General features: G+C 43.3%; 1 protein-coding gene across 1 annotated transcript; it reads left to right on the forward strand.

Moving 5' to 3' along the window:
* The first annotated feature begins 4787 nt into the window (after positions 1–4787).
* LOC147462367 (uncharacterized) lies at positions 4788–6113 on the forward strand. Its single transcript, XM_086483706.1, has 2 exons — positions 4788–4984; positions 5421–6113. Exons 1-2 carry the CDS (start codon positions 4932–4934, stop codon positions 6007–6009), a joined length of 642 nt encoding a protein of 213 aa, XP_086339832.1. The 5' UTR covers positions 4788–4931; the 3' UTR covers positions 6010–6113.
* The last annotated feature ends 13968 nt before the right edge of the window (positions 6114–20081 follow it).

Genomic DNA, 20081 nt, shown 5'->3' on the forward strand with positions numbered 1-20081 from the left:
AGAAACAATTTTTTCAAGTGCAAGGAAAGGCACGTGTATGTGGAAGAGTTTGGAGAAACTTGAGGGGCAAGTGGGTTGAGAGTTTTGGTAACTTGAGTCTTGTGGATATGGACACACATTATAGGCAACTATATGAGCAACCTAATGCTGGAAAAATTCCCTTTCATGGTTCGGTCCCATGTATGCCCCATTTTTTTACTATTGAGGATGTATGCGGTGGGTTGGACAAGTTGGTCACTCGCAAAACAAGAGATCGTCAAGGTATCAAGCCGGAAATAATTAAATTGACAAAAGATTTTACACATGAGTGGATGTGTAAAATGTTCAACCTTGCACTTCAACATGGTATGCCTTACAATTGGAGTACTAATTGATTCAAGTCTTTGCATAAAGAAGGGGATGTAAAGAATGTAAATAACTACCGGACTATAATGATTGGGTCTCTTTTGAAAACGTTGCTCAAGGGCTGAAGAGAATGGCAAGTGTGCAAAAGAAAAACTGGGTTTTTGTCAATGCCATAGCACCATTGATCATTTTTCCACTCTTCGTGTTCTTTTGGAGGAAATCCGGTTGAAAGGCAAGCGATTTTATTGTTGCTTTGTGGACTTTAAGAAAGCCTTTGATATGATTCCACGAAACAATTTGTGGAGAAGGATGGAAGAACTCCAAGTGCCAAGTGAGTTTATGCTTGCAGTTTCTCGAATCTATGAGAAGGTGATGTGTCAATTGATCATGGAAAGAGGAATTTCAAAAAACTTTGCAAGCACTATTAGGGCTAGACAAGGATGTCCATTGTCACCAACTCTCTTTGGTCTATGCATCAATCAATTGTGGATGATATAGTGCTTCTAGTACACACTTTAGAGGATGCACAAAAGCTTATGGTTATCCTTGAGAACTTTTGCTTGCATAATGGTCTGATTGTGAATGAATCCAAAACAAAGGTTATGCTTGTGAAAACCAACCATAAGGATAAGCCATGCATTGTGTACAACAATGAGACACTTGAATTTTCTGAGAGTTTTAAGTTCCTTGGCCTTGAGGTTCCAGCCAATCACAAGTGGCATGAATGTGTTATGCGTCATTTGGAAGCGGGAAAGAGAGTGTACTATGCATTTGATAGCATGTGTATGCGGAAACCATCAACTATTGGGTTCTCAAGAAGTACCTTTTTGACACATTGGTGATACAGGTTATTCTTTATGGAGTTGAAGTGTGGGGCGGGAGCATCTCAAAATCAACTTAAAAAGAGTTTGAGAATGTCCATTAGCGTTTTCTTACAAACTTTCTCCAAGTTAAGACACAAACACCATATATGATTCTCATAAAAACTAATATCTAATTCTCTCAAATGATTTTCTCATGTTAAATTGATCATTTAATATGGGGAAGTACCAAGGGAGTAAAAGCTAGAGTATTGGTAAGGCTGCCAAACCGGTCTCTTCAGGATCCAAAGGAGAGAAAATAGGGATCCAAAGGGGGACAGTAGCTGCAAAAGAGCTATGTGCATCACTAGAGCTTAAAAGACCTAAGGTTCAGCTCCATTAAGAGTCCCATAGGCTAAGGTTCCAAATATTTAATTTAAAAGTCCAAATGGTCAAAGCTAGGAAAATTGGATGGTGGTGGGAAGACTCAAAAGTCTTCCCATATCCCTATCAAGGAGGGTGTGATCCCTAAGAGTAAGGGAGGAGAGAGAAACACACACACACACGCCAAAACACACACACACACATACTGGACACATGGAAGACTCCTAGCCCAGTTGCCCCCAATCTTACCTCAAATCCTATTGGATGGCCATAGAGGTGGACCAATGAGAATTAGGCTAGAGTAAAATTAGTCTAATTGATTTAAAAATGCTTGATAAAAGAATCAATAGAAATTAAGCTCCCTAGAAGACTATTGAACAAGGGGGGTCAAGCAACCCAATGGCTTGCGTGATTCCTATTGGCTAGAAGACTAAAAGATCTAATGACAGTTTTAATAAATTATTTAATTACTTAAAGCTCTCACAAAAGGGGAAAGGAGGACACATGTCACAAGGCTATCAATTATGCTTCTAATTTGTGATTGGCTAAGCCCTACAGGAGCCAATGGGAGGCCAACAAGAGTAATTGGCAAGAGGGGTCGACCAAGAAGAGAGAGAGGGTTGCATTTTTTATCCAACACATTGCTACACAAACACACACACACACACACACACAACTCATGTGTGCAAGAAGAACTCTGTCTCCTTTTCCAAGCACTGAGAAGTAGAGGACTACACCAACAACTCTTGGCTATGGATGAAAATCCAACCAAGAGCCAAGCTTTAATGGCATGCTCATCTCCTCTACCATGCTAATTACTAAGCTAAGCTATGCTATTAGAGTGATTATGTGAGGAGAATACTTCTTTCTTGTAAAATACACCTTCTTTCTCTCAATCTTTCCTCATTCCCCGCTAGCTCTCACAATTTTTGAAGGTGTGTGAGGTCTTGGGACTGAGGCTAGGGACACTAGGTGTGTTTTTCAAGCATAATTTGGTGCATGAAGCTTCCATTTTCATTGCACCAATGAGTTTTGTCAAGGAACACAAAGATATTATTGTACAAAAGTCTCCTTTGATGGGAGAAGCTATAATACAAAGCCTTTTTGGAGAGGGGACCGGCTCCATGTAAATCCGGTCCTCAAGGATTGTCAATTGTTCTATTTCTCTCTCTTTTCAACTATTGTCTATGCCAAATTAGCTAGGTGTAAATTGCTATGTTGTTTTCTCAAACTAAGTACTCTTTCTATGCTCATTAGGAACTTATTCTTAATGGAAGGCTCACTATGTTATCAATTTCCGTTACACACAAGTTAGTAGTGCATTAAATGTTACAATGCTCCTACTTCTTGAGTCGGGATCTCTTCCATTGAGGTTATGGGCATGGTAAGGGTTGTGGAGTACATGATAAATATGCGTCAAAACCCCTCACATCGACTTCTTACAATTGCATGAGAAGCAAGCAAAAAAGTTCAAAAGATGCATAAAAGCAAGATCTTGAGCACGAGATGGATGCAGGACTTAAAGAAGTGGTTTGGGAGATGGGATGCGTTACACTTGCTACATATTGCCTCAATTGACTCCCAAGTGAATGAAGCTTTTCTACAACGTCAATATATTACGGCCTGAGAGGAATCCGATGGGCCACTCTTCATACATTACACCATCCATATTGCCCATAACTACGAAACCATGTTCTTCGCTGAAAGAGAAAACTATACTTAGCCTTATATGCTTGAGCCTATCTCCTTGTTAGCAATACACACTATCGTAACCATTCGGCTTAGCTCCCACTCCCTTCGATGTGAAACAAAGCGTTGGGAAATGGAGAAGAGTCAAATCGATTGTGCACATTAGGCTCACTACAAGTTCGAGAGTCTGAGTACCACACACTACTAGAATACTCAACTTTTGGTCACATCCAAACTTGCTTCCCTCATATCTTTAGCCATGACTTAGACCTACACACTTTCCTCTCTCAGCCACAATGTGGGCTCTCCATTACCACTCTCATCACCACAATTTTGGAGTATCGAGAGTCACTCATCAGCCACACACATACTACATCACATGTAACTTTGGTCCCATAGGTCATATTTGACAAGAGAGAGGACGTGCAAAAGTTTGATGAGAAAGAGAACAAAGAGGATGTAAACTGAGATGAAAAAGCGCTCACCAAAAAATGCTTGCCAAAAGTTTTTGTCCATTTAAACCATGGGCATCATGGACAATGTTGTACTCCAAAGAACCACAATTAGTATCATAGTATGGGATAAATATGCTTTTAATGTCTATTATTGTGACTACGACACCTATACCAATGCATACCAAGATGCTAAGGACAAAATTAGCATGTTTTAAATTGTGAACACTTTGTTCTACACTCTTTTACATTGTAGTGAGGAGAGAGAAAACTAATTTTTCTACCCTTGATCTGCTTCCTTCCACAGTCCTTCATGTTGATGAAAGTTCTTAGATTCCAATAGGATTTTATACTTTGTAAAGCATGCAAACACACATACATTCACCAAAAGCGTAGACGCTAATGACACTCATAAAAGCAAGAGAACACAAATATTGGGGCTCCCATCCTCCTTCACAACACATAACGATTACAGCATAAATAGACCTATGTACAACACAACGAATGTAAATCTGATAGAAATTGGCTTCGTAAAAAAGTGCATGCTATCTCTCTCGATAGATAAACTAACTTGCCTAAAATTAGGAGGCCTAGCCCACAACTATATAGAGAAGTCATTGTCTATGGTCCATTCACTGTCCATGGCCCCATAGCAATATAAATATATAATAATCTTATCGATAAATAGTTAAAAAGGGAGAAGGTTAGCAAGGAGCGCCGGCCAAGCTGGGAGCCACTCTTTGCACACGGAAGAAAGAACAAGGGAGTGGTGGGCGCAAGCCAGGGCTATAAAGTCAAGGAGCCAGAAAGAAAAGCCATGCAAATCACAAGAGAAAAAAATAGTAGAATAAGCGGGTGGAATAGGGGATTGTGGGGACAGCACGAGCTTGGAAAAGCTGGAGGTGAGTCACCCATGACGAGCGTATGGCATTCCCAAGGCAGTAGGTAGCAATCCTAGTCTCAAGTCAATCAAGGGAAAACGCTTTCCAGATCTATTTCCATTTTCTCCCAGAGCGGCTCTCTAGACTCTCCCCACCCCTCTCTCTCTCTCTCTCTCTCTCGACATGTGGCTGTGGAATCCCATGCTACTATATATACCCAATTGGCACAGCATGTGCGCTTATGCCCTCCCTCTCTCCTACTCGCACTATCTCAACGTGCTCTCAAACCCCCTCCCACCAAACAGCCAGCCTTTTATCTGGAGCGCCCAGCTCGTCTTCATTAGCTCCAGCTTCCAGTTTATCCTCTCTAGCTTGGCCCCATGGCTGCCTTGACTTGCATGTACTCTGCCACGGCTGCTCCTTCTACTTGCTGGTGAGCTTTCCGTCTCTGCCCTATTGCTACTACTAGCGAGGGCCAAGTGTTGGCTTTCTGGGCTTGTGTGTGTGTGTGTGTGTGTGGGCGCGCGTACTCACTCTAGAGAGAGAGAGAAAGAGAGAGAGATGTTCATTACTCAAGGGTGTGTGGGTGTGTTTCTGTTATAGGTAGGTATGATTCTGTGTGCAATTTTATATCGAGAGAGAGAGAGAGATCTACTTCCTAGTATGTGTTTTTCCACTAAGGGTGTGTTTCTGTGTACGGAGGATTTTTAAGAGAGACACTCGAAAAAGAGAGAGAGAGAGAGAGAGAGAGAGAGAGAGAATCATGTATGTGTGTGTCTCTGTGTGAATTGTGTCTGGCTAGAGAGAATTATGCATATGTATCGTAACTGAATCTCATTTATTGGATTGGATGATTAACTACAATACAGGAGGGAGACAGTTACGGAGGAGGAGGTGGAGGAGCTGGCTTACCAAGAAGAGGGAAAGTGCAAGAGCCGGCTAGTGAGGAGAATTAAAAGGGGGCAACACGAAGGGGGAGGAGGAGAGGAAGAGGTGATGTGGGAGGGAATGGTGAGAAGGGAGATGCAGGCGGGGGTGGAGGAAGCTTGGGAGATGGTGGGCAGGTTCGGCAAGGTGAAGAGCTGGTACGCAAGCGTAGAGGTGTGCGTGGTGGAGGGGCAGGAGGACGAGCCGGGGTGCGTGCGCTTCCTCGCCGGCGGTGGGAAGGCCGCCGACGGGTCGCCGCAGCGCTGGGTGAGGGAGAAGCTGCTGGCGACGCACCCCACGCAGCGCTGCTTCAGCTATTGCATCCTGGACAGCAGCTATGGGTTCCAGGGCTACACGGCCACGCTCTCCATCCTACCCGATGAATCGGCCCGCGCCCTGGCTCACTGGACATTCCAGCTGCACCCCGTCGCCCACAGCCCCCCTCCCGTCCTCCTCTCATTTCTCACCTCCATCTTCGACAACATGATGTCTTGCCTGGAACGCACCATCGCCGTCGCCGCCCACTCATAGCAACACCTCCAGCTCCTTTGTATGTATATACACAGACCTTTAAGGCTGCCTGTATAGTACCTCTTTCAACAATATTGAAATCTGGTGCTCTTCTAGATTCGTCATCTGCAACCGCCACATGCCACATGCCACCCAGCTGCAATGCTTCATTGGAGGCTATCTTTATGCGCGTCATCCCAGTGCTCCCTCCATTTTTATTCGTTGGAATTTGGCACGCAATTAACTAGTCGACAAGCACCTTCCCATCGCCGGCAGGAACTTACTAGGTGGACAAGATGCACACAACTTTAGGCAGTGCAACTAGGGTAAAGGGGCCAATATAAGGTCATGTAAGAAAAAAATAGTATTTTGGGGGGGGATTTTTCATATCTGGTCAGATTTGAAATTTGAAGAGTGCATTCAATTCCTCATGAAAAGACGCGTTAGATGATATTAAGATTAATATATTTTTTATTTTGCCTCAGCACTCTATTTGAAAAAGGGTAATTCTGAGGGCTTTTTAGAAAACATAGACACTCAAGCTCCAATAGTAGTACACTTTTTAGCAAATCAGATGTGGACACCATAGCAAGATTCCAAGCATATTCCTTTTTTTGTCTCTCTTTTGGGGGTGGAGCCATCTTCCTTTTGGGGGGTGGTTCCTTATTGGCCCCTTTACCCTAGCAATTGCTCGAATTATATCTTTCTCTAATTTAAACTTGTAAACTTAGTACGGAGTCCGGACAATTTAAAGGCAAAATTTATCATGCTTGAAGGTTTACTCTAAATCCTTCCAAAAGTTTGCAAGCATTATTCGTTACAGGTTAGTTTTAAACTTGAAAGTGGAATTAAAGTAAACCTTAGCTGCCATTCTTGTATCATCACGGTTTCGCTGATCGACCAATTCCGCAGACAGTCACCGGCTACATCTTGCAACTACTTTTTCGCATGATGACATGTAATCCAAGCAAAATATTCAGATTTTGGGTGCTGAGTTGTCAACCTCCCAACATCAGCGACGACTGGGAATGACCGTTGGTCGACCAATTCTGCAAGGCAGGCTGTCAGCTGTCGTTGGTCGCCTGACCTGTAGAATGGGCCTCCCAACACCCATTCCCTACACCTTCTCCACATTCTCTGGTTAACATGGATTTCACTCTAGCTAAAGCCTTAATCATGAGAAGAAAAACAATTCAATAATGCTAAGCGATTGCAACCTCCTCTATGACAAAAGAAGCATTTAGTTCTCCCTATTTACCATATTATCCTAATGATGTGTGTGAACACACTTAAAAGACCGCCATGGCACATTTTTCCTACTTTAGGAGGGTTTTTTCCCACACGCTAGCCTCCACACTATCTCACACGGGGATGCTCAAATGGGATCGACGGTTGAGGTGTTCAAGGCAATCAGAAGCGCATTTGGTAAATTTGGGACGTTTGGTAAATTTGGAGAGAAAAGTAAATTTGGGTAGGCTTGTAAATTCGGGTCAATCCGCACCTCATGTCTTGAACACCTGACCTCCCCACCACGAGCCATGTGCACTAACCACTACGGCCTCATGCATACGTTGAAATATAGAGGATTCGAGTATGTCATATTGTAAATGTTGGCCGATTAGTAAATTCGAGGCAAATTTATAAATTCGGGCAAACTGATAAATTTGAGGCAACCTCAAATCTAACGTTCCATGATTGACATGCCCCGCCTTTTCCTCCTTCACCATTGATCCCATTTGACCATGCCCGTGTGATATAGTGATGAGGATACGTTAGCAAGCCTTTTCTTTGTATTGGCACACTCAAGTAGTATTATTCCCTATGTTGAGTGCTCCGGAGCTTCTTCCCCATCTTCGCATTTCTAGGAAAAATTGATACTCGAGGGGGAACTGGATAAGCACCAAGTCTCTAGGTGTGAGAGTCAAGAATTAAGAATGTGAACGCGGACGATTAGATTAGAATTTAATCAGTTGCTATAGATGACGAGAGAGAAGTATTTCTTAGAAGATTAGAAAATTAGAGACGAAATTAATATCAAGACTTTAGACCTTACTTATCTCTTACCCCGTTCTAGGACGATAGTATGAAGATACTTCCCTCGATGGAGTTTAGTTCCGGAAGTTTATGCACAATTTGCCAATGGTGAGAAAAACCCTCCCGTTTTGCAAAGTCTTAGCCTTCTCCTCTTCTTCTTCCTCCCCATACTTACCTATCGGGTCCATTCTACACGAACTCATTAATTAATTCTCAAGATGCCAAGGAATCTTCTATTGCAAAGCAAAATTGAAGGCCTTTGTTGTCGTCGGCATCATGCGTCTACATAGACCTGCGCTGCCTCCCCATCCCTCCCCTTGCATCAGAAGTCTCTAACCCTTGCGTTTTCTCTCAGATAGAGCCTCTCTCTCTCTTCTTGCTTGCATGGTGCAACGCGCATTCCTTTTGCAGCTTTGCATCCTTCCCCGTGCATCTTTGTGTCCTTCCCCCCTACATTCAACTATTGATTTGCTGCCATGGATGATGTTCCCATCCAATCACCATCTGCACTCGACTCCTCTTTGAGACTGAGACTTCGGCCTGGCATCTCCCTCACTTACAAAGATGGCCTCCTTCACATTTTTGCCTCTATCGACTGCGAGCAATCCATATCAAGGCATTGCCAGCGACCTGGTACTCATCGCACGACACAAACGCTGAGGTGTCCCACACAGAGCAACGAGCGAAGCACATCATTTGGCCAGCCTCGCACATAAAAGATCTCCCTCTTTGTCCGTGGAGATCCTGACGCATGGCATCCCACGATGCCTATCCGTTCACACGCAGTCCACCCGGGGGACCTGCAACATGTGCAGCTTGAGAAGATACATAAGCATCTTTAGTGATTCCCTCTAAAAAGAAATGAAAAAATCGTTTTGGGCACCTACTTCATCCCTTATCCAACACACCAAAGATGCCAATAATATTCTTTGAGACTTTCCTGCACTGCTCCTCTTTTGCACATTTTTCTTTTTCCCCAGAGCAAGCCAAAAAAATTGATACTTTTTATATTTTTAGATAAGCTCGTCATCTCTCATGCAACGAAAACCTTCCTAAAAAACATAGTATTGGATGGGATCTCATTGAACCCCAAAGGCCAAACACCAAGTCAACAACCTTTCAAGCTTCAATCATGTTAAGAAATAGAGAAGGACAGAGCTTGAGCTCTTGCAAGAGAGAGCGCACAGACTGAGGCCTTTTCTTCTTCACTAGCTTAATATGAGAATTCTACAATGCATAAAAAAGGATAATACAACATAAGGGGAAAACTAGTACAACGATTTAATACGAGCTGCTAGCGAGTGAGCAAAATGGATAATTGTTCCATCACTTTGGTAGGTAGACCAAGTCAGTTACGATTATGATTGTTAGAGATAGTCATTGACGAGTAGTACACGTTGAGCTTGATATCTCAACACTCCCCCTCAATCTCAACACCATCTCTTGTACGCCACACATCATTCGAAACCACCATCTCTCAACAGTCCCGCTCAAGCTCAACACCATCTCTTGTATGCCAATCATCGCTCAAAACCACCATAGCTTCTCCGTTGCAAGGAATTTTGTGAAGGTATGTGCAAACTGCTCATTTGTTGTCACGTACTTAAAGTCGATCTCTTTGATAAATTGGTAATTCATGTTGGGTTCAAACCCATCTGGCCCGTGGGAACATGCCTTGTGAGAAGGCACGTGCACACATGCACACACACCACTCCTTTTTTTAGGAGCATGCATGCAAACTAGTCGTAACTTTAGTCTATATATATATTATGTAAAGAGATCATCTAATAACAATAGCGCATGATTTCTTGTGTCACTCTCTCTCTCTCTCTCTCTCTCTCTCTCTCTCTCTCTCTCTCTCTCTCTCTCTCTCTCTCGGCTCGTCTCGTCACGCTCTCCTTCTCGTGGCTCTTCTCTACATTCACCTATTGTAGCTCCCTTGATCCTAACAGTGGTATTAGAGCGTTAGGTGGTGGCCTTGTCGGCAAGGATTCTTGCATATAGCATTCTAGAACGTTTGTCATACTCATCGGTGTAGGCAAAGACAAAGCAAGCAAGGTGAAGCTTATCGGTAAATTCTCCTTCCCATAGCGTTTCAAAATGCATGTCCAGTGCTTAGATTTCAATTTCCTATCAACACGTCTCCCAAGAGTGGTATTAAAATCCATCGGCTGACTGCCGCAACACAGCATCTCAAAACATTGTCCAGAGGTGGTGCGGTAGAGCTAGCAAATTGAAGACGAGGTTGACATCCGATAAGTGTTTTGAAATGCCCGACAAAGTTTTTCGATGAGATTTTGAAGTCCCAAGTGGCAATGGCAAGCAAGAGTCGACGAGTTGTAGTTCCATTTGTGTGCATAGCTACAAGATTGGTTTCCATGTCATTTGATAGCTCATCTGGTGTTGAATATGTGAAAGATGACATAGACAAGAAGTTTCAAGACTTTCCAGTGTCTACCTACTCTGAGCTAGGGATAATAGTTGGTGCTACTATAGTTTATCTCATTCTTGAACACTTGGGATACACACTTCTAACAATCCTCTCAAATCTATCCTTAGTCACTTTGGGTGTGCTATTTGTTTGGTCAAATGCCATAGTTTTCTTGAACATGTCTTCACTGTTAGCATATACACGTGGTAGTGATATGTGTGAACACACTAGGACAGTCGGGGCATTTTTTCCCTCTTTAGAGGTTTTCCCCCCCGTTCATGTATATACTCCCGTCACTCTAGGGCTATCTATCTTTCCATTGCACACTAAGTAATACACTCTCTGTTGTGTGCCTTGAGATTTCTTCGTCTTCTCCAAGGCGTGTGCATTTCCCTGCGACCCTAATTCCAACAATTAGTATCAGAGCAGGTCGCATCCTCCTGGGCTTAGTCGCCACAACACCCCTTCTCGTTTTCTCATATTTCAACGAGCTTTGGCTCATTCGGGCTCATTTTGACCTCCGTTTCCACTACAACCAGGTCTGCACAGGCAATTTTTTCATTTTGTGTAGAACTTCTGTCGTTGCCAATTACTGCATGACAGGTCCCATATAGTCTATTGCGGGTTGTTCTATATAGCACATGCTGGTCTCACTCAGTTTCTCCTCATTTTGGACAGTTTTCACATCAGGTACAGGCATATTCCACGGCTGACAACAACACATATGTATTCAAGATGTTTGTTGTTGAGGACAGATTGGATGGGAACAATTACTCTATGTGGGCTTACATGATGCAACATGTACTTGTATCAAAGGGAGTATGGAACATTGTGCAGGGCATTGATGTACGTCCTAGTACTGTGGATGGAGGCAACGCTGAGGATGCTCCGGGTTTTACTGTCAGGGTTGCTACTATCAAAGCTATTTTGCCTACGGCTGAGAAGGCTCATTGGGATGTAAGAGATGTGCAGGCTCATGCATTGATTGCATTGTCTGTGAAGTGCACTATCACTCCTCAGATCCGCTCAGTAAAATCTACAAAACAGGCTTGGGATATTCTAGCAGGTCTTTATGCAAGCCGCAATGAGGCTAAAATTGCTTTGCTCCGTAAAGAGCTGGAATCGAAGATTATGCATGAGGAAGATGAAATTGACACTTTCCTTGGTGGTGTCAAGGATGTTAATGAGCAACTAATTTATGTAGGAGAAGTCATTTCTGACAGTTCACTTGTGCAGACTGTTCTTGATGCTTTGCCAGATTCTTACCAGACTTTTGCTAGTACTTGGAGACTTATGATCCAAGGAAATCCTGAAGTTGTCAAGTTTGATGCATTATGCACATTGTTGTCGCGCAAGTCACTTTCCAAAAAAAAATAGGACTAGGCAGCGTGCAGTTAAACAGGCTTTTATTGCAGCTCAAAGAAAAGGTGGGAACAACAATGTAACCACTTCTTATGGTTTTGCTGCGAGTGGAAAAACTCTGTTCCAAATGCTTCTGTTGGTAGCACTTCGTCTGGTAATTATGGTGATAAGGTAAAAAACAAGATGTGTTGCCATTATTGTAAAGCTAATGATCACTTAATTACTTGTTGCAAAAGGCTATGTGCAGCAGAAAGGCATAGATTATGAAGAAACTTTTTCTCCCAGTTGTTGTATGACTACTGTTCGTTTTCTATGCGCATTGGCAGCTCATTTTGGTTGGGATGTACATCAATCCGATATTGTTACTTCTTTCTTGAATGGTGACATTTTTTAGGAAGTCTATGTAACGCAGCCTCACGGTTTTGTCAAGAAAGGACAAGAGGACAAAGTGTGCAGATGTAAGAAGGCTTTGTATGGGTTGAAGCAATCTCCTTGTGCTTGGTATGAGAAATTTGACACTCATTTGGTCAAACGAGGCTTTCGTAACAGTCCAACAAAAATCACATTGTATGTCAAGGTAAGGGCGATGTACTTCTCATTGTTGTTCTTTATGTGGATGACTTGCTGATCAATGATCCCAATGAGGCACATATTGTTGAATTTAAGGCTGATTTGAATGCTACTTTCAAGATGAAAGATTTGGGGTTGTTGCATCATTATCTGGGCATACAGTTTAATCAATGTGATGGTGGTATTGCCTTGTGTCAAAAAAGTTACATAGAGACATTGCTATGTAAGTTTGGACTTGAGGATTGCAAACCTATTGCCACTCCCATGGAAACAGGTTTAAAGTTGAGTCTACATGATGCTAGTGATCCCGCTGATGTCACTCTTTACCAAACTGTTGTTGGTTGCCTCATTTATGTATTCAACACAAGGCCGGATATTCAGTTTGCAGTCTCACAAGTCAACAAATTTATGCATAGCCCAGCATTTAAGCATTGGCAGGCAGTCAAGAGGATTTTTTGCTACTTGAGTGGAACTTTGCATCTTGGCTTGTTTTATCCCAAGGGGGGATCATTGCCGCCAGATTTACATGCTTTTTTAGACTCAGATTGGGCTGGTTTTTATGACATGCAAGTTTCCATAAGTGGTTTTTGTTTCATGCTTGGCAATTTATGTATTTCATGGTGGAGCAGGAAGCAATCAAGTGTGGCCACTTCCAGTTGTAAGGCTGAGTACATGGAAGTCTTCACAGCTACGGTTGAGTGTGTATGGCTCATACGCCTTATGGCTGATTTAGATGTTGGACAAGACATTGCAAAAATCATCTACACTAACAGTTAGAGCACATTGGTAGTTGCGGGTAACCCAGTTTTTGATGGTCGCACAAAGCACATTGAAGTGTATTACCACTATGTCAGGGAGAGGCTCTCAACAGGAGAGATCATCTTGGCTTATGTGCCAACACAGGACAACCTTGCAGATCTTTTCACAAAGGCATTGTTTTGTGAGAAGTTCGAAGCTTTCCACAAAGCTTTGGGCTTGCTCCCCTTTGTGGACTAATCCTGTTATCAAGGCATGGCACTTTCCTTTACTCTTCATACCAACCCTCATTCATCACATCACTCCCAGGGGGGAATTGTTACCATATACATGTGGTAGTGATTTGTGTGAACACACTAGGACCGTCAAGGGCATTTTTTCCCTCCTTAGGAGGTTTTTTTGCCCGTGCATGTATATAAGCCCATCACTCTAGGGCTTTCTATCTTTCCATTGAGCACTAAGTAATACACTCTCTGTTGTGTTCCTTGAGCTTCCTTCAACAAGCTGTGTGCGTTTCCCTGCAACCCTAATTACAACATCCACCTCCTTTGCTCGACTTTTATGTTTTCAACGACGTAGGAGAGAGTGCCCTTCTCTTGCCTTGCAAATGGAGGTAAACAAAGTGTTGGCAATTGTAAAAGACATAGGTTTAAGGAAAGTTTGTCACAACTATAGACTGCTTCCAACAAAGTTTTTCTTCGAGACCATGGTGCATCAACATATGCAGACTTCAAAGATCGTTTTTCATCGGCATCTATTCCATGTCATAGTTTTGTTTTGGTTTTGTCAGTTGTCATTTATTGTCATGACACAATTGTACGGATATAGACTCCACCACGTTGATAAGTGGTAAGACCTCTTTGTTTTCTCGGTTTGGTTGAGTTCTATTGTCCCATATTGATTGTTGTCCAAAGGATGTACACACACTCCTCAATGTTGTTGTCAAGGGGCTACTCATGTTTCAAGTGGTTGCTAGAGTCGTCCATGTTTGTCACAAGACCTTTGTCAATGGTTTGGGCTTGAGGTGGGGGATTGTTGGGTTCAAGCCCGCCTAGCCCACGGGAGCATGCCTTGTCAGAGCATACACACACACCATTCCTTTTTTTAGGAGCATGCATGCAAACTACTGGTCATCTAGTCTAAATATATTATGTAAAGAGATCATCTAATAACAATAGTGTATGATTTTTTTCATTCTCTCTCTCTCTCTCTCTCTCTCTCTCTCTCTCTCTCTCTCTCTCTCTCTCTCTCTCTCTCTCTCTCTCTCTCTCTCTCTCTCTCTCTCTCTCTCTCTCTCTCTCTCTCTCTCTCTCTCTCTCTCTCTCAACCTAACCTAACCCTAGCGCACACAGGTCGCCGCCGTTCTCTCTTCCCCATCCTCCCCTTGGACGAGGGGTTGCCCTATGGGGAGGTGTAGAGCCATAGCCCCCCCCCCCCCCCCCCCCCCCAAGCTAATGCGCGACGTGCACGACCTACGTGACATGTGGCGTCCTTATGACCTACTGCGACAACTCGCCGGTGCTACGTGCACCTGCACGACAGTGAACGACCCCGGCCCTCGTAGCTAATCTGCGACTTGTGCTGTCCCTTTGACCTGCTGCGACAACTCGCCAATGATACGACAACCTGCAAGATAGAGAACGACACCTACAACAATGGGAACAACTCCAACAATGTTCTATTGACCTGCACGACAATAACAACTTGCAGGACTGCACGACAGCCTCTGGAATCTTGTGTGCAACAATAGCTGCTGGCTACTCTGGCATTTGTGATATGACCCTGAGAAGGCTGTTTTCTACAAGCTTGCATTTCATGGCTACTTGGGCTACCTCTCGCGGGAAGCTCAGTTTGCCGGTGTGGTGGCCACACCACCGAACGGGGACAATATCACCTGCCTTCAAACCAAAGTCGACATACTCCGCGAGGAGAATGCTGATCTGACACAAAGGCTTGCAGCCCTCGAGACTCGTCTAGCCACAATGGAAAACTACAAAGAGGAACTGATACAAATGGAAATCAATTTTGCAAAGGCAAAGGAGAAAGTAGAGGTCACCCTCACAAAGAAGGTCAAAAACCAAGTACAAGAGATCATCTCTCGCGAGGTCGAAGATCGGGTGGTATCCACGCTACATGAACAACAACGACAAGAGGTTATCGCCCTCAATGTTTGCATTGGCGATCTTCCAAGCGATTGGAAATGGGAAGGGGACCTCAAGTTTCATGAGTCCTTTACAGGCATCCTATCTGTATCCACATGGTACAATGGGATCCAACATCAATCAGTTCTCTTGCACACGAGCATCATACTCAACATGCCATTCTCACCTTCAAAACCAAGGCGGACCGAATCAAACTCCTTGAACAATCAAGGCTTCTTGAGGATACCAAAATATGGTTTGCGGAAGATCTCACACCCGCTCAACTCAAGCAAAAGAAGGCAGAACTCCAAAAAATGCGAGCAGTGTGCGGAGCAGGGAAATGGGCAGTCTAAGCCATTATTGAAGAGTTCCAAACTCCCAAACTGGCTTCCCCCTCACCTCTCTCCTCATAGGTTTTTGTTCGTCCTATCTCCCCCCCCCTCCCCTCCTCTTTTTATGGACCCTCAGTCCTTAACTGAGATGTATCCCGCAACCCCCCACATTTTTGCAAAATCTATTGTAATGCTTTTTTTGTGCAGTCCCATACGTCATATCTCACCTCCGTGGACGATAAATAAATCTATCTATCTATGTCTCTCTCTCTCTCTCTCTCTCTCTCTCTCTCTCTCTCTCTCTCTCTCTCTCTCTCTCTCTCTCTCTCTCTCTCTCTCTCTCTCTCTCTCTCTCTAACCTAACCCTAGTGCACACAGGTCGCCGCCGTTCTCTCTTCCCCAACTTCCCCTATGTGAGGGGTTTCTCTATGGGCAGGTGTAGAGCCATAGCCCCCCCCCCCCCCCCCCAAAGCTAATGCACAACCTGCATGACCTGTGGCGTCCCTCTGACCTGCTGCGACAACTCGTCGGTGCTACGTGGACCTGCAGGACAGCGAACAACCCGGCCCTCGAAGCTAATTTGCGACTTGTGGCGTCCCTATGACCTGCTGCGACAACTCGCCAATGCTACGACAACCTGCGCGATAGGGAACGACACCAACGACAATGGGGACAACTCCAAAAACGTTCTACCGACCTGCACGAAAACAACAACCATTAGGAAATTTGAGAGGTCATTTGGAGGGCCTTCTAAGAAAATGTATTTTTTGCACTCTCTCTCTAGAAAAAATGGCAAATAAAAGAGCTGGGTCTTTCATAGTAAAACTTCAAAAAGTGTACTTTAAGTAGATTCCTTACTCTTCTGAACATTCGTTCGTAGTGATTGAGGGATAATCCTCTTTTCAGTTGCATTGAATGAACAACGTCAATACGGAGGGAATGAGGCTAACATGGAGGGACGAATCCGCAACCGCTATTCACTTTCCATTAAACCTGCACATTTGGCTAATGGCGCACTCCTCAAATGGCACAAATGTTACCCAGAAACGATCCAAATATCACCTTCACATTGATTTGGACAATGAGTACCAACCATTGATTAAGCGCAGTAAAACAAACACACATATACCTCCCGCCTCCATAGACACGCTCAGAGCTCAAGGAGCTAAACACATAGATATCTGGACGAGAGGCTCTCTCTACCCTAAGAATCCAATAACTAATGCGTCTCCACCGTTTGTCAATCCTACAAGCTTATTGACCTTTGCTGGTGATGGAGAAAAGGGCCTTCTGGGTTATTGTAAATCACTTACAAGAGAAGCTGAAACTTACAAGAGCATTCTCCAAGCTCAACAATGTGAGATTGTTCGCCTTTCACATTTACATTCTACAGATCAGGTTACCATTTTGCAACATAAAGCAGAGGTACAAGAACTGAAAGGAAAGGTGCGAAGTTGTCAAATGAAGGACACCATCTTGGGTGGTCGTATCCGAAAGAAGAAATTGCGCAATCTTGAAACATTGCAGGTTGCATCAGGAGGTCTCAAGAAAAGAATCCGATCATTAAGGTGATGCTTCTTGGTTGGCTACATTGTCTTAGTTAAGTAATCTCTGTGTTTTTTCTTGTTATGCATTGTTTTCATGTGCCTAAATAGTGTTAGTGAAGCAAATTTTCTGTTATTTACTTATGCATTGTCTTCATGTAGAGATTCAATCTATCCTGACAAGGAAAACATTGACCCCAAAGCCAATATAGGAAAGAGATTGAAGCCACTTATAAGTAGAAGCCTGGCAGCAGATATAGTACATGACAAGAAGTTTAAGGTTCTACAAAGAAATGTAGTGGACCGCTTTATTTCAGAGAACTCAGTGCCTGCAAAAGAGATACAAGGCACACTTGATTCACTTGGTGTAAGCAAAAGAGGATATTCGGCTATCCAAAATTCTGTCTCATCCATCTTTGTTAGGAAGGGTATAAAATCCAAACTTCTACCATTAGCCTCAAGTGTTTGGAAAGAGAGGCTTCAGCTTAACGAGGCACAGGGAGACTATCTTGGACAGCCCTTTCATATTAAAGCAACTTACAGTGGCCATGGAGCGAACATGGCATATGATGAGTTCAACAATATTTTTATGGACCTGCGGATACTACAGAAGAGAATGGTGGAGTTTTACAACATCACATTTGAAGAGTCACGTGGGCTATTACATTTTGTGTTAAAACTGGATGAGTGTGAGCTTGTTAAAGAGAAAAAGCTAGAGCGTGTTACTATTACTTTAATGAATAGAGCCCTCTCAAAGTGTCCCAGTGATGATCCTTTATATTTTAGTGTTCAATCAGAATCTAACATATGGTGGCTTGGTGCGTTTGAGGTAAGCGATATTCTCAAGTAAGCTCAAATGTTCAGATCTACTTAAGTCTCATTTATTTTGTGTTGCAGGTAAAGAAAGAAGATCATGAGATTCTATATTGGGTGTTCCATCGAACTAATATTCCGGAGGTGATTGATCGACAGACTAACCAGGGAGAGGTACTACGTCTAGATGGAAGGGGAGACTTTCAAGTTCAGTGGCATCTTGCAGGTGACCTTAAAACATTAAAGTGCATGTATAATTGTGGAATGGGTGCAATGGCAAAGTCACCGTGTTTGTTCTGCATGGAGCCTGCAAAGATCATGGACCCAAAGTGGTGGAGAAAAGCTCCAGCACGTCACATTGAGGATCCTGCTTTTCGACCCGTTTTCAAAATACCACTTGTGAATGTCCACATTTGTACAATGCATGCCCTTTGTAGAATTGTGGAGAAATTGGTCTACTTATACATTGGGTTTTCTTGGAAGATTAAGAACTCCGCAGAACGACAAGTAGCCCTGCAGTGCTTAGAAATGGTACTGTCGGATATGGGGCTTCATGGTGGCAATGTGAAAATCCAGCGGGATGAAAAGAGATCAACTGCTGAGAAGGATGTCCCATGCAAACCATCCATCGGTGGGGTGAAGGCACGGAGGTTTTTATCTAAGCCCCAAGGTACAAGAGATCCAAAGCTAACAAAACATGGAAAAATATATAACACATCTTATGTTAGCAAGGTAGAGTATCAGAGCTGGAAAAAGCTACATATTGCAGTCAAAGACCACGAACCAACTACTCGTAACGCGAAGGCTGAGGTTTGGCGATCAATAGACATCCTATTTTTGATGTGCGACAAAGATGACTGGTCACAAGGTGATATGAACAAGTTCAAGGAAAATCTCAACCTTCTGAAAAAATCATTCAAGACAGCATGGACAGACACCCAGATTACTCACTACATGGTATTATAATGTATTTCTTTCTCTCTTATGTGCAAATATGTTACTGTAAAACATTCTAACTAATCTGTTTTCATATCCAGCACATCATCTTCAATCATTTGCCATATTTTATACAGAAGTATGGGAACCCGGCAATATGGAATACCCAAGGGATGGAAAAGTCTCATTACATGGCGAGAAATGCTTATTTCAGGCACACACGACATGGTGGCTCTCGAATCAAGGCTAACAGTTTGAGAGAACTATTTGAATGGTTCTATCGTAGAATCATTCATCGAATGCAGGCAAAAGAAGTCTTGGCAAATTCAGCAACAGCACAAGCCATCAGACATTTACAACAACAAAAAGCTAAAAGATCAATGGCATACAACAACTCCGGAGCTCGTGAAAGTCAACGAAGGTGGAGAGAGACAATGGTGTATGTGAATCACAAGTGGAGAAAGATACTCTGAGTGGATGACATTGTACAAAATTTATGTAATACATGATCTTATACAATTGCTACTTGAAGTGTATCAAGATTTTGCAGGTTCAATTTTGTTTTTTGGCACGTCACCCTTGTAACGAATCATGAGATGTTTGCCATACTCTAAAAGTTCATCTGGGTTTTGTCTACCAAGAGCTAGTGCCATTGCTGTGTAGGTGTAGTAATACGTTGCCCGACCACCTGTATAGCCTGGGCAGTAACCAAAACAATCTCTAGCAAACACTTTGTCCACAAGAATGACTTTATCTGCACTTTTGGGCAGCACCGGTCCACCCAAGAAGCGTGATAGTGTCTTGAATGTGTAAGTTGCTATTGAACCCTCTTGTGACATGGAATTGTGAAAAACTACTATCGGCGACTCGCAAAGCTTTGAAAGATACTGTGCTAGGGCCGCATCCCTTCCTCGATACTCTCTTGTCCGGCGCCTAAGGAAGTCATCCTTGTCAGCAATCCAAGACTGCACATACAATGTCAGAAATGACACAAAGAGAGAGAGAGAGAGAGAGAGAGAGAGAGAGAGAGAGAGAGAGAGAGAGAGAGAGAGAGAGAGTTACCATGAAGCTCTCATCCTGCAGAAAGAGGTTTTCTTGCCACAGGTCTACAGATGTAGTTGACCCCTGACCTGAATGGTTAAACCAATCCTCCACTTCTTTGTTACTTTTCGAT

This window comes from Adiantum capillus-veneris, chromosome 2, assembly GCF_014529385.1.
Source record: "Adiantum capillus-veneris isolate H3 chromosome 2, ASM1452938v2, whole genome shotgun sequence".
In the NCBI taxonomy this organism is placed as follows: Eukaryota; Viridiplantae; Streptophyta; class Polypodiopsida; order Polypodiales; family Pteridaceae; genus Adiantum; species Adiantum capillus-veneris.